Genomic DNA, 15,847 nt, shown 5'->3' on the forward strand with positions numbered 1-15,847 from the left:
AGGTTGAAATGGAGCAGGACCCTATGGTCCTTCCCCCCTGACCCCATGTCCTCCACCTGCCTTTTGTCTGTGGAAAAACTTCAGCCAAAGAATAAGTTTAATAAGAGAAGTGAGAAAATGTAGAGACAAAGGAAAACAGTCCAACAAGACTAAATAATAACAGTTTAGTCATTAAGCAAAGTCAAAGACCTTTACTTCCTCGTCAAGGGCCATAGATCATATTCTGAGCCATATCCCGTGAGCTGTCTTGGGGATACTGAAACCCTCCACCCGCCAACTCCATGATGACCAGGCTGTAGCCACGACAGAAGCTGCCACAGTTCCGAGAACTGGACTCAAGGAAATGGGAACAAACCGACCCTGGAACTGAAGATTCACTGTACCTAAAACAATCAAGAGGACGCTGGTCAGACCACCGATGCCCTATTTCAAGATGACTGTCAGAGCTGTCTGGGCTGTTTCTGCACGGAGCCCCTTCCCTCCGCCTATAAAAGCTCTTGCTCCCTGATTGTCAGAGGCGGGGGGAGGGAGGGCCGGGGTGGGGGGGCTTTGGACAGGAGTCCGCTCTGCAACCTCACCCCCGTCCCCCGTTACCGGCATCCAAAATAAAGCAAACTTTCCTTTCCACCAACTTGCCTCTTTTTTGGCTTTTGAGCGTCGAGCAGCTGGACCCCACTTCTGGTTACAAGGGGACCAGGGGACCAGGACCAGAGCCACATCGTCCCGAAGCTCTGGCCTCTGGGGCATGAAAGGAGGTTTAATCCAATGATCGATGACAGGAAGACCCACCTCTTCCTCCAATTCTCATCTTTGTCCTTTGATTGGATCCCGTGTTAACTGATTGACATGCTCACAGTTTCCTGCTAAATTGTTTTTTAAGAGAAGACGCACATGAGGTTTATGTTTTTTCTCTCCTTTTCACCCATTTCTCCCACCTCCACCCCTTGCCCCTGGCAACCACCAATCAGTGGTTAGTTTCCTACTAATTTTTAACAGCTGAGAAGTCACTACTGAGTAAACCTAATCTATGCTAGTGGCATTTAAAACGAAAGTGAAATGTGCAAAAATTAAAGGAACTTACCATTTAAAAGAAATCTTAGTCTATTGTATTTTTTTTTTAATAAATTATTTTATTTTATTTATTTATTTTTGGCTGTGTTGGGTCTTCGTTGCTACGCATGGGCTTTCTCTAGTTGGGGCGAGCAGGGGCTGCTCTTCACTGTGGTGCGTGGGCTTCTCGTGGTGGCTTCTCTTGTTGCGGAGCATGGGCTCTAGGCGCGGGGGCTTCAGTAGTTGTGGCACGTGGGCTCTGGAGCGCAGGCTCAGTAGTTGTGGCGCATGGGCTTAGTTGCTCCATGGCATGTGGGATCTTCCCGGATCGGGGCTTGAACCCGTGTTCCCTGCATTGGCAGACGGATTCTTAACCACTGTGCCACCAGGGAAGCCCAGTCTATTGTATTTTTACAATGACTTAAATATATACAGAAGTCTAAAAAAGTGTTGATTACTCCTGCAGCCCTGAAAAGGAGCAAATATTTTAAATATAGTCCATGTACAAAGATAAACCAGCTTTTTTGAAACTTGTGTTTCTCCTTGAGGGCTTGTCTGATTAGACCCTAGCTGCCCTTTCCCCTCCTACAACATACTGATTGATAAGTGATAGGTGTGAGTCTAGATGTAGATATAAAGACAATCATAGAGATGATCTGTCTATCCATCTACAACTTTAAACCATTTAATTTTCTTAGATTCAAAATCACGATTATGTGAACTAAAATGTAATCTTCCAAATACTTGGGTGAAAAGCAAAAACGTCTAGAAATTTTCCTACAGGCCATCAGGCGCCTGTGTCTTTCTAAGCACTAAGATATGTATAATTTAAGCTCATAGGCAACATTCCTTTAGTGATTAACTTGTAGCAAAAGCAGTAGAATACAGAGGTTAAAGTAAAAGAAACAGATCCAATATGGAGTCAGCTTTGTTCTCCCTGTTACAGTTTCAGCTCCAAGAGGAGTCGACACGGCCAGAATCCAAGCGTCTAACTGAGCAGAACCAAGGCGCTGGATTCTGCCCTTGGGCACCAGGCCCTCCAAACTTACCAGGCTGTGGGCAGTGGGAGTAAGAATTCCCTGCGTGGGTAACTGAGAGGGGCCCCTCCCCCCTCCCCTCCCACTGCAGTCGGCACGGGGAGACAACCCCACACCCCGGCCGCGGGTTCACCACCTCCTGTGAGAATCACCCAGCCTCACGGGGTCTGTCCCTCTGGTGGCACTGTGTCCACACCGTCAGCGGGCTGTCCAGCACTTCATCAAGCCAGCTGCTTCCGGGGGAATAAGACCCATGGTCGCACCAGTGAATTTGGTGGGCAGGAGCCCATTGTTGCCTTGTTTCCCTTAAAACAAGTTCCGTGGTCAATAGGACGTCCTGTGGGAAGCCAGGACGATAGACAAGGCCTTCTGGGAGAGCGTAGACTGTGATGATGGTGGAAGCGCTTTGGGCAGGAAAGGAATCTGCATCTTAGGGATTCATTTCTTCACGAGGAGAAATTGCTGCCCCGTTAACAGCCAGAGGATCCACGTGATCTGCCTGGAAGGGCGCTGCAGTGGGGACTCAGAGCCACCTCTTGCGGCAACAGTGACACCACGGTGACAGCGATGTTGCTAAACTCACACACACACCCCCACCCCCAGCATTGCAGTCTCTCTGCAGGTTGGACCACGGAGCAGGGATCCAGGGGAGGACGCGGCTGATGTCCCGCAGGACTGCCCACCTGGCCCACCTGGCGTTGAGAGCTCTTTGTGATGCTCGTGGGGCATCAGTACCCCCAGCTCTGTGGTGACCTCATCATCACCCATCACCCCAGCCACTGGCGCCGCATGAACCCCAGCCCAGAGCAGCGTGGATTCCTGCCTCGGGCCACCTCCCCCTTATGCGGTGGATGACGCAGTTTCCAGAGCGGTTGCTTGGAACAGCCTCAAGCTCCCCACGGAGAGACTCTCCCTCCACTGGTGCTTTTGGGGTCTCTCCTGACCAGGGCTGCGAGGGGCAAACAGCAGCTCATGGCTGGGGCCAGCGGCACGTGAGTTCGTTCACTAACCCAGGCTGCACCTTCTGGGTGATGTGCAGGAGGCAGGAGGCAAAGCCGCAGACAGGGAGAGGCATCCGGAGGGGGGCGTGGGTCCTCTTATGCCTCCAGAACGGCTCAGGCCCGGCCTCGGCTGTAGTCGTTCATTTTAAACGACGTTGTCATGCACATCTGGTGTTATGCTGGGGGATCAGACGGCAGCTCATGGAGGGCGACTCGGGCTGCAGACACCTGGTGTTCCGTGGTCAGGTGGTCAGCACCTCCCCACACCCCGGGCAAGAAGCAGGCAGCTGGCTTGGCAGATGAACGCTGCCAATGGCAGGAGAGAGCACCGGCTTTGTGCAAAGCCCCAGGGGTCCCCGGAGGCCCCTTACTGCAGCTCCCAAGGGCTGGGGAGCCAGAGCCCCCCCTCCCAGACACCTTTCCTGGTGGTTCTGGGCGGAGTGCAGCTAATGAGACATGGCCACAGGGCGACCTTCCCCCGGAGGGTGGCTCACCAGCAGCTCCCGTCGGCTTCCTGGCAGTGCGCTCGGCCGGGCTGTGCCTTCTCTGGCCGTGTCTGGATCTCTGTGCTGGTGGGAAGCTTGTCTGAGCTGGGGCGGGGCGTGGGGATGGCCGCTCCTTACCTCTGCTCTTCCCATGTTCTTCAGACCTGTCTCTACTCACAGCCCTCATCACCCCAGTTCCCTTTCTGTTCAGTTCCTCTCTTCACATTACGAGGGGATTTCTATCTCCTGATGGACCCTGTCTGATCTGGCAGCGGCATATGCATCTCAGAGTTCATCTCCTGCAGCGCTGATGGCCGCAGACGCCCAGCCCCACTGGGTGATGGTTTGAATCTGAGCCACGGCTCTGGAACCCACAGAGGTCACTGGCATAGAAGGTAACCAGTTAACAATACGGGCATTAAGACCAGGGCGTACCCCGATAAAGAGAGAATCCCTCCTTGCCCAATTCCCTCCTAATATGTGTGGCAAAAAGTGTTCTTTTTTTGGGAACTGACTGATGAGAAAGAAGGTAGGTGGGGAGGAGGTGCCACTGTGAGCTAGAGACAAAGACAGGGTTAGTGACTCCATAAACCTGAAATCAGTGAACAGGTGTTCAATTGATTAGAATGCAATTAATTAGCTGGAGTTCTATCAAGTATGGTTCCACCCGGAACTCGTAATTTGAAAAGCAAGATTTCTATTTGAGTAGTACTTTCACAGCCCTTACGTGCAATCGTAAATATTTTTATGAATCTTTCCAAATAGAGTATCTTTAGCTGAAACACAGTTTTGTTGCTTAAGATTGTGTTGGAAGTCTAAGCCACAAAAATATACTGGTTTAAAATATTTATTAATTCAAAAAAATTTTTATTTTTTATACAAAGATGGTGAGAAAAATCTCATGCAAACTCTGGGCATACAAGAAAAATAACTTAAATATTAATAGGATGATTTTGTACAAAATAATTCTTTTTTAAGTAGGACCTCCCACAGAAAGCACAGCCCTCTTCTCCAGGCCCGATATCCCTGGAGGGGGCTGAGGCGATCGCCCTTTGACCTGTAGGTGGTCCACAGTCCAAGTGTCCGACAGTCACAGGTGTCACTATGATGATGAACAGCCTACACTACTACTTGGAAAACTAGACCCGGGGACCCGAGCCGGGACGTCCCAACACCACAGAACTCCTGAAGGATGGAAGGAACTCATGAAAATTTTCACAAAAGTTTCAGATAATCAGCTCGACTCATGAAAACACCTTGAGATGGTCAGAAATGGTGTCTGTTTCTGCTGAGGTACAAACCTGCAGCAGATTTAGAATCTGTCTATATTACAAGTAATTTGCATAATTAAAGCAATTAAGGGAGCAACATATCACGGCAATTAGAAATGCATCAAACTCGGAAAGTTGTACCAAAGGGAGCTTCAATATGAAACAATAACCCTCTGAGAACGAAGCCCACGGCCCCTGGGGCTCCCGACCTGGCTGTGTGGGCGGCCGCCGCCATGGTCAGCCTGATGGCATTTGCTCACACTCATCTCATTTTCCGGAGCCTGAGTCTGTTTTCCTTGTCCCGCTTCTTGAGAATAAGGATGAACTGGTTGAAAAAATGCTCCTGGTCCTTCCGTTTTTGGACGAGTCGAAACCTCTGATCCCGGCCGTACTTCTCAGCAAACTCCTTAAATGTGGTCCTGAAAGACCAAAAGCATCCTGAGACCCCTTCCTGGAGGAGAGCGGGCGCTGGTGCTCTGCGCACCTCCTGCCCGAGCTCAGGGTGGGAATCTCCCCCTTCCAGGCCTGGGAGCAGCACCCTCGGCTGGAGGGCAGCAGGAGGACGGGCGGAAGGAACAGCGCTGGGCCTCCGGCGCCACCTGCCTGCTCCCCTCACTGGCTGTCATTCCCCACTGGGCCCGGCAGGGGCCTGAGCCACGTAACTCGCACACTTGCCCATCTCTGCATCCAACCGGCCTCTGGGCATGAGCCTGGCCTCACCTGCCTCCTGGGCCTGGTGTCACTGCGAGCTTCTCACTGCCCACCCCCATCACCGCTCCGGCCACACAGGTCTTCTGTCCCCTGCTCTCACTGGGCTCCAACTTGCCATGGTCTTTGCGTATGCTGTTCCCTCTGCCTGGCACACCCTTCCCTCATTTCTTCCCTCATCATGTAAAGCCCTCTCCTCATTAGATGTGAGGACCAGCCCGTCTTCCTCAGGGAAACCCGCCCCATCTACGGGTCAGAGAACTGGGTATCATCTTGAGGAGCCTCAACTGTGCAATGTTACTCGCCCCTCCCTGCTCGAGTAGAAGTGTGTCACCTGCTTTGTTTTCTGTGGAGCATCTCGAATGTCTAAGCCCAGTGGCCGGCATGTGCTCCGCACCCAAATACTGACTGAATCCATGATTGCCCGGCCAGGGAGTCCCCTGTAAGAAACTCAGTGGCACCAGCCAGGTCAGGCCAGAGCGGGTGGGGCAGCTCAAAGGGCAGAAGGAGTGGACGTGGCTTTGCAGACAAATGGAACCTTTGCCAGCATCGGCTCCCCACGGCTTCCTCTCCTCCCAGGCCGGAGCTTGAAGCCAGTGGTTGGGACGGCTCCAGGCAATGGAGGGGGGAGGCGGGGGGGGGGGGGAGGAGACAGTTCCTGCACATGTGTCGCCCGCCTCCTGCTCGCAGAGAGCTGGGGCCGCCCGCCTCCTGCTTGCAGAGAGCTGGGGCCGCCCGCCTCCTGCTCGCAGAGAGCTGGGGCTGGGGCTGCAGGAGGGGCCCGAGGTGAGGGAGAAGCGCGCTCGCCCTGTGCCGGGGGGAGGCCTCTTGCTCCTCATATTTCTCTTTGCGGAGAAATTTATATTTCATTGCAGACATTTAATTGTTGCATTAAGTTATTATAACTTAATGGTTCTTTTTTTTATCCGTGAATAACAAGATTATACTGACGTGGCTGTTAGGAGACAAGATGAATCATTAGTAGCCCCACCCTCACTGCTGTCACTAAACGATGAGTCTCATTCCTTCCTCACCAAGCACTGCTCTCCTCCCTGCACACGCCGGGATTCCGCTTGCTAGACACTTCCCGAGGAGAGAAAACCCTTCTCTCTGGTTTTCAACTTTCTCCGTTCGTTCTTTCCTTCTTTTCCTCCCTCCCTCCCTTCCTTCCTTCCTTCCTTCCATGATTTCACAATTGCCATGAGGTGTGACTAACGCACACTTATTTGAGCTTCCATCACCGATCTTCTTGGGAAAAGTGAGACGCTGAGAGGCACAGGGGGCTTGTTATCCTGGTTGCGTGTCTGGGGGGAGACTGAGCACCTTCAATCAGGGGCTGGGCGGAGCCCCTTCTAGAGAGGTCCTATTCTGGGCACCTCTGAAAAGAAGTGTCCCTGAAAAGAAAAAAGAAAACTCCGACCCTTTAGCCGTGCCCAAGGGGACAGCCTGGCTTACTGCTGACCCTGGTGGACCGTCCAGTGAGCCTGGGGAAGTCCTCCGAGTCACCTGCACTGCGTCTCCCTTTCCCCTGGGGACGTGGTCACCCGCAGTTGAAGGAGGTGGCCGCTGTGGCCAGAGCACCAGTCCGCCAGCCCATGGGGAGGTCCCTGGAGGCTCCTCTCCCCTCTCCAAGACCCCGAGAGCCGGGCAGGGCTGGGATCTGGCCCTGGACCATCCCCACGGCTAGCATCAGAGCCAGGATGACTGGAGGTGGGGCCGAGGGTACTCAGGACGCCTGCGCTGAGCCTGCTGGCGACCAGTGGGCGGCAGGGAGAACTGTCACTAGGACGCCTGCGCAACGGCAGGAAGAGAATGTAAAGAAGATCTGAAAAGGGTTTTGAAATGTCGCAGAATTAGCTACCTTTGAAATAAAAGCTAGTTTTATAATTATAAAAGTAACATATGCCCAGTGTACATTTCTAAAAAATAGCAGGCAATTAAATCTAATTTCAAAGAGTAACTTCATTTCTACCACTGATTTTCCTTCTCTGTGTGCATAATCTTGTTCGTAATTGCTGAATACATTCTGAATATCTCTCCTTTGCCTTCATAACATATTCATGGCAGGGGGACTAGGCTGGCTATTGTTAACATTTTACCAATGGATGGCCAGAGACGATTAGCTAATTGTCTTCACCGACGGCACCAGTGGTAATGATGGGAGCTCTCCAGGACCTGCCAGGCGCCGTGTGTCTTGCCTACACGAAGCCCCACACACCATCCTCCTCGTGGCCCGTGAGGCAGGGCAGCTACACCCCCTCAGATCAAGACACTTGAGCTGTGAAGGTCCAGTGCCTGGCCCTGCGGCGGGGGCCAAGGATGGGCAGGGCTGCTGTGCACTGAGGCGGGGGCGCTAGATCCAACCCCCCCCCAACCCAGGGTCACCAGCTGGGGGGACAGAGCAAAGCCACGGCTAGAACCCAGAGTTCTCATAGAAAATCACAATTTACAAATCATTAGACCCACATTTGCTTTCCTGGGTTAGCATTTGGTGATGGGGATAATTCATGCGAATTTTTTTCCCATTCAGAAAGTATCTATCCTTTAAATAGGCGAAGAAGTTTTTTGAGGCCTATGTAACCAACACTAAATTATATTATCCAGTTATTGGCCAATGAATTAACCAATTATTGATCAAAATGTAGATGCCTACATCTGCATAGAAGGCAAACATCATTCATTCCTTAAAATGAATTAATGTTCATTTAAATATGATTTATTTATGCATTATTAAAAATGCATGATGTCAGCATTATTATAAAAATTATAATGTGTAAATGTCCATTTAAAAATAATGTCTCAATTTAAAATGAAAATACATCAAAATCAATCATTTTTCACTCATAAAAGTTATAGTTGTATAATTAAGTATTCTTGTGCATTAATTTTTAAATGTCAATTAAAGTTAATTTTAAAGTCGAGTTCAGCTTATGTATTTCTCTAGTTTCTAACATCGTTTTCATATTAGTTTGTTTTATTTCATGGGAATAATGCCTGATTATCTTAGGTGAGGTTGACAGCCAATTTCACTCGGGCCCTTTGCTGGTGTGTAGTGTCTTCACTTCACACTCTGGACAGCTGCCCAGGCGTGTGGAACCCAGGGGCTGGCAGGGTTTATTTTACTGTTGCTGTGTATCATTTGTTTTGCATTTGTATTCCTCCATCATTAGATCAGGGGAATTAGGCCCCATCTCACGAGGGCTGACCTATTGATGAGTTATTTTGGCCTTGGAGTCAGGGCTGCTGACCTGTGGAAAACCACCACGCAAGGTGGACAGAGCTGCCGGGGTGCCTTTGGTTAGCAAGCAGTGCTGGGAGGTTTGTTCACGGCCGGCACAGGGGAGAAGGGCTTCCCGCTCCAAAATTACACGTTTGATGTCTATGGAACATAGGTCACATGATTTAACCCAAACTGACTTTAAAAGACCCCTTACAAAATTTGGTAAATTTCCAGCCCCAGAAATCGCCTGGCCTTAACTCACTTTCCATACCTGGGTGAGAGTTTAGATTCCTCTAGAAGTTTTTTGAATTCTTCTTTGGCTAGCAGCAATTTGCTTTTCTTTTCCTTGTATTCTTCTTTTATTCTTGTCTTGACAAACTGTTCAAATATCTTAAGACACACACAAAAGAGAACTATTACAAGAATGCATATCAGAAATGAACTCTCGTGCTTCAAACACCACGCAAAAACACAGCAAGAATCTGAGATGAGCCTGCCTTTTTCACAGTTGCTGGAGCTACAAACTAGAGCCTTTAATCTGGCCTCTCCATGAAAACAAGTGTCTGGACAATTACACCTGCTCTCCCACGAGGCCAATGTGCTTCTCCACGTCCAGGCACCATCTGGGCGTCAAACACTGAATCAGCCTGCTTAGGAATCCTGGGTATGAGTGGGCGGCCATCTCCAGAGGCGCGGTGGCAGCGGTGGACAGTTTGGAAATCCCAGCCCCAGTGCTCCAGAATTTCTTGTTTTGGAACCTCTTGAGCAGCACTTACCTGCATGCGTTGTCTCACCGACTTTCACATCCTGGCCAGCAGTACCATGACACATGAGAGTACGTGCTTTGTTCTAGTAATCCCTATGGCAATGTAACTGGCATTTGAGTCTCCAAAATGACTTTGAACTTGTGAAAAGAAAGTCAGCCCAGCATCTCTGGTTTCCCACACTCTAGTCTTCAAGAAGACCCACTTGTGAACAAGGGTCTGGTTCCCCAGGGGCTCCTGTGGACAAGGTGAGCCTCTCCTGGGTGTCATGGAAACACCCAGTGAGGAGACCTGACCACCGGGCACTGCACTCCCACTCCCCAGCTTGATGAGAGGTGGGCTTTGAAGCCTACCTCAACAGGAAAACCAGCCCCTTAGCCTAAAGGATATGGAAATTGTCTGGTAGGCAAATCCATCCAAGACCCTGGAAAGGTTTCTCTTGGGTACTGGCAGCCGACATAACTAAATGCCACCAGGGAATCCTTCTTTGCGGTAGACCATAGTGTGAACCTCCCTTGCTTGGATTAAGACCGCTCGTTGTTCTAATATCAGAAAATTGTCATTTGTAGACTAAAGCCAAAGGGAGGTGGAGACAGCTGTTTCATTCCCAAAGCTCTCCAAGCCTCGAGAATGTTAAAAGGAGAATAAACTGGAGAAAATTTAGACGTGTGTACGAACGTAGATAAAAAGATCAACAAAAAGCCCACATCTGGTCCTATTAGGCCAATAAATAGCAGTTCTGTACCAACCCAATCAGTGGCCACTGCAGATACTGGAATCTGAGCCAAGAGCTCAGGGAATCTCCCGCCCTCCTGCCAAGGACATGGAACCAGGAAGCGGCGACTTGGCCGAAACCCCATCACTCCCCTGCAGAATGGGTCTCCCGGCTCTGCCTGATGGTTTCAGATTCCGTTTCAGTCACGGCCAGCGTTTACAGGAGTATAAATACAAAATGCTACTCGCCTGCTGAAGAATCATCAGCAAAATGAAATATTCAAGAACAGGTTAGACGGAGAGCGTGCATATATATTTAAGTGAGAATATGATTGGCTTATTTCACCTTCAAGGCAAGTGGTAATGTAAACTCTCCAGTTCTTTTATAATTTAAGCTAATAAAAAAGGTAAATGTAGGGTTATTATCCAAATAAAAGCGTGTGGGTCCATCATTAGTCGGAGTTTTGCTCTATTAATTTTAAATCTGGATAGAAACCCTGGCTGGTGGTGGGGTCAGAGCTGGTGAGAAAGACCTCCTTCTCTCTCTGCCTGGAACCATTTATCCCTCTAATCAGATTTTGCTCTCTCCTCTGCCTTTGCTCTGCTGCTTTATTTATGCCGCTACAATTTAATGTAACAGGTTCTTTTCCCCTCCTCTTTAACAAATTACACCAGTTTTATTCAAAATGGGGCATGACTTTTTAAAAGAGAGACCATTGGCCATTATCTTGTCATGGCGTGTTCTAGTGAAATAAGATGGAACACTCTGTGTTACCATAGAAACAGGTCTGATGAGCGCTCCCAGGACCCCTACTCTCTGTTTCGGCTCATTCACATCTCCTCTGCAGACCCCGTGGAAGGATGGATGCAATATGCATACACCATGAGCCTCGGCTTTTCCCACGAACGCTACGTGACAGTAGGTCCCACACAGGGTCCACGTTTGGTGCTTGCCAGCCCAATTCATTCATAAATAGGACTGTGCTTTCTGAATGGGGCCCAAATATTGTTTCCTTCATCAGTTCAGCTTCAGCCCCGTGCCTCTTAGAAACTACAACACTGTCGATTTGCTGGGGTGGGGTTTCTCTTACGATGCAGGCATTTAATCTGAGGCCTCTCTGGTGGGGAAGTGCATCAGCTACGGGAAGCCTGCTTCCTCCTCCTCCTCGTGGGGCTCTGGGACCACGCTGTGGTATGAACACAGGCCTAATGTTTCCTCTGCGTGACTTCACAGGGACGTCTGAGGGCCCCCCACCAAACGGTGGAGTCTGGCTGTGAGCTGACCTTCTAGTCTGATCTGTCTGCCCCGAGAGCACCCTGGCAGTCACGGCCCCTCCCGGTCAGCGCTTGTCTCTCTCACCGGGGCTGTGGGCGTCCAGCCCCCCTGCTCCCGTGGGTGAGTCTTGTGCCATGACCGCCCCCCAGACACCCGGAGGGCAGGAGACCCTGCCCTGCCTAAGAGCCTGGTCCATTCCGGGCAAACAGCGCCCTGAGCTCCCTGACGTCTGAGAGACGGGGCTTAAGCATTGAATCATCAGCTCGGCTTTTCTTCGGGGTGTGGTGGGAAGGGTCTTACTTCTTCACTTCTTCAACTTCCTTTAAAGGGCCTGATGGCCTCTAAAACCACCCATGGACTAGAGATGGGATAGCACTGATCACGACCGTCAGTGAGGCAGAGTCTACAGCTGTGCTGATCGTTACCTGTTACGGTTTAAAGTGATCTTGTCACCAAAATAAACGGGCTTCTCTCTGGTCACAGCTGGAGAGCTGAACTTTGTGATTTGTAATAGGGCAACAAAAGGGTGAGATATTACCAATGATTAAAATCACCGAGTTTCCTCGGCTGTGGGGAAAACAGATATAAAACACCCAAACACAAAGCGAGGCCCTGCCCGCTTGGCCTGCATTGAGCCCCTTGGTCTACACCTAAGGGAACTTCACGAGTTGATGACAGAATTGAAAATAAAATTGCACTTTCCATCCTCTTGGGCCGGGCTTTCCCAGACCCTACTGTCTGAAATCAGATGGATGCCACCAGGGCCGTGACATCGGAGGTGAGATGACCCTCGTGGGCTTGTGTCTCTAGTGATGGCGCCTGGTCACCCACTTTCCACATGTATCTGCTCTGCACTCAGAGGTCAGAGGGAGGGAGACGCACGATTGGGGCGGGACCAGAGATGCAGATGCAGAATCTGGATCCTTCTGGAATTTATCTCGGGGCCCTTCTTGGATGTGCTCCAGGAGCCACCAGATCCTGGCAGGGCTGTGAAAGCTCAAGCGTCCCCACCGGTCAGCACAGCCTGTCCCTCTGTCTGTCTGCTTAATCCGGAAGACAGTTCTGGCTCTGTGACTTGACTTGTCAACAAGCCAGGGCGGACCCCTGTCAAGTGTCCATTTAAAATGACCTCCAGGCCAGCTATCTCTAATCCATTCTTGCTTTTCTGGGGACCCACTTTCTAGAAAAGTCCATCCTTTACCTTTGCTACTATTGTTCCCTGGACCCTCTCCTATTTCACTTTAATTATCTCAGATCTTAAGTCTTTTTAATACAGCCATCCAAGATGTGGTTAATGTTCCCCAGAGCTGAGTTTTCACCTCTGTATCTGTCTCACGGGGTCATGACCAGGTGGTTCGCTAACAGCAGGTACCAGGGTGGCCTCCCTCTGCGCCCATAGCTCTTCCCATTCACGAGCTCACAGGCCAGCACTCAATTCTCATGGCTCCCCCACTGACACAGCAAAGATGACAGGCACCTGCTCGTCCGCAGAGATCTCGGGTGGAGCACCGCTTTAACTCCACGTCCTCGAGTCCATCACCACACCTCCTACCACCTTACCTGCTTCCGCTCCTCGGAGTTCAGCAGGAGATAGCGCGGATCAAACACGATTTTATGTAATTCTTTCTCCCAGGTAGAAAACGCTGACACCTGAAGAAAGATAGTCAATAGAGTTGCTTTTAGCATCTCATGCTGAGCCTGGAGTCACACTGAAATGATCAATGGTGAGAGACAGCACTAAGGAACCGGGGGTTCAGGGATGTAGCATCGTTTAAAAGTGTTCAACTTGTCAAACTTTTAAGAAAATCAATATTTAGAGCATTTGAAAATCTAATTTCTAGACTCATGACATTATTTCCTCCCTGGATATCTTCCAGAGCCATGCGTCCTGCTCTAAAACCCCAATTATGCCTGTGAAGCTGGGACATTCTGAAACGTCACATTGTGAAAGGAGATATTTGTAAAAATTTTCAGGACACCGCAGGTTGTAACAGAGGACAGTGTTTTAGAAATAATCAGAGTTTGGCACAATTTTAATTGATTTTTAATCAACATTTAAACCTTTTTTAGATAGGTAACCTTTTTAAACAAACTACCCTACTGTCTAATAGTTTTAGATTTACAGAAAACTTGCAAAAATATTATGAAGCTACCGTCTACCCCATACCCAGTTTCCTATATTGCTGAACATCTTAATGTTAGTATGCTAGATGTGTCTACACTATTATTAACAGGAGTCCACACCTTACTCAGGTTTCTTTAGTTTTTGCCTATTTTTTTTTTCTGTCCCAGGATTCCACGCAGGACACCACATCACATGTAGTCTCATGTCTCCTCGGACTCCTCTGGGCTGTACAGTTTCTCACTCTCCTTGGTTTCGATGACCTTGATAGTTCTGAGGAGTACTGGTCAGGTATTTTGTGAGATGTACCTCTGCTGGGATTTGTCTCAGTTTTTCTCTTGGTTCGACCAGGGCTGTGGGTTTGGGGAGGAAGACCCCAGAAAATGTGCCCTTCTTGTCCCATCCTATCAAGGTCCATACTGTCAACGTAACTTATCAGAGCTGATGTTGACCTTGATTGACCAGCTGAGGTCTTTCCTCTATGAATTTATTCTTTTTCCCCTATCCCATGCTGCCCTCTTTGGAGGGAAGTCACAAGGTATAGCCCACACTTAAGGGGTCCTGCTCCACCTCCCGAGATGGGAGTATCTGTATAAGTTCCTTGGCATTCTTCTGGATGGGATATTTGTCCATTCTCTCACATTTACTTATTTGTTCAATCATTTGTTTATATCAATATAGACTCATGGATATTTATTTCATACTTTGGGTTATAATCTAACATGATTATTGATTTGCTCCTGGTTTGGCTGTCGTGGTTGGCTCCTGTGTCCCTGGGACGTACCCCATCATTTTGTTTTCTGGGCCCTTCAAGATGCTCCAGGGTCATCTCGTATCGCTCCTACCTTGGCCCTATTGACTGTGCCTTAGGCCCCATGCTGGGTGCTGAGGGTTCAGAGAAAATAAATCAAGGCCACTGGCATCAGGAGGCCCATGGTCCAGGGTGAGGCAGAAAGCTAACTCAGGATCTCCTGGGGGGCGTTAGTGTCCTTCCGGAGACATGCCCAGGAGCCAAGGGGACACAGAGAAGGGCCTGGGGAGAAGTTGTCTCGAACACTGGCTGTGCTGGAACTGGGCCCATGAAGGGCCTGGGAGGTGCTCACGAGGCGCTGCCTGCGGAGCGAAGGCCAGGCTCCAGGAACTGTGGGGAATGTGGAGATGACAAGGGCGGAGCACGGCTGGGATGAAGGAGGCCATGCGGGGCTGGGAGGAGGCAGGAGAGACGGGCAGAGCAGGTGCGCGGGACACTCCCAGACCCACTTAGGCACCAGGGCCTTGTCTGGAGAGCAACGGGAGAAGAAGAGCCAGATGTGCTGTGTATCTAGGAGCCTGGGCAGGGGAGGGACTCCCGGGACGTGGGGAGGTGAAGCCAATGGGCAGTTTACAAAAACAAGATCCCTTCACATTCTGACTTTTGAGCAGGTTAAAACATTTCTGGTAGAGATATTATTTCAATAGGAATTGTGCTTTGCTTGGTGCATCATAACATAATGATTTTTCAAAATTGACAATTCCTATCTTCAAACATAAAAATTAAAGCCCTTTTTAATACTCATGAGCTCTTTTATCAGGCAGGGTGACCCAAACTCCACCCAGGGATTTTTTTCAGTTGACTAAAAACATGGTGAAATTTTGACACATTACAGGGATTGGGGGGAGGGGCTCTGGAAAAGCATCAGGGAAGAATGATTTCTCTATTTTTTGAGAGCTGACACTTGACCACGTGAGCATTAGGGTGGATATGGAGAGAAGGAAAGGCCAACTTCAATACAGCCCAATCAGATGGACGTCTATCCACCATGTAGGGACCTGTAAACCCCTCCAAGGTCCTAGTTTTATAAGGAAGGCCAACGATTATTAAGAACTGGTGTCACATAACTGACTCCACCAGTTTGTTGAGAAGTTTTGGAGTTCTAGATGTATAATCAACTACGTTTAAAAAAATTAATATATTGTCCTTGCCTCCAGAGGAATTTACAATCTGTATACAAGGCAAGATGGGCCATCTCCCCAGTGACTGTAATTTGTGATAAAACAGACATCGTCACATAACCTGACAGCCACACTAACAGATGCTTTTGAAGTTCAGAGGAGGGTGGCAGTTTTGGACAGAGGGGCAGCCCGGGCGTGGGACCTGCGACAGAGGCTGGAGCAGAAGGGAAGTCTGGGCAGTCGAGTGTGAAACGGGGCCCGTCACTG

The 15,847-nt window shown here is 49.6% G+C and overlaps 1 protein-coding gene across 1 annotated transcript in view; it reads right to left on the bottom strand.

The window, feature by feature from the left end:
- Positions 1-3,695: 3,695 nt before the first annotated feature.
- TCERG1L (transcription elongation regulator 1 like) overlaps positions 3,696-15,847 on the bottom strand; it is a 192,972-nt gene continuing 180,820 nt past the window's right edge. The window contains exons 10-12 of the mRNA XM_082407393.1: positions 13,087-13,176; positions 9,044-9,162; positions 3,696-5,263 (exon numbers count right to left, since the gene is read on the bottom strand). Of these exons, the coding sequence (XP_082263519.1) occupies positions 5,107-5,263; positions 9,044-9,162; positions 13,087-13,176 (366 nt within the window). The 3' untranslated portion in view covers positions 3,696-5,106. The remainder of the gene's footprint in view (positions 5,264-9,043; positions 9,163-13,086; positions 13,177-15,847) is intronic.

This window comes from Balaenoptera borealis, assembly GCF_965194805.1.
Source record: "Balaenoptera borealis genome assembly, chromosome: 10".
NCBI classification, from domain to species: Eukaryota; Metazoa; Chordata; class Mammalia; order Artiodactyla; family Balaenopteridae; genus Balaenoptera; species Balaenoptera borealis.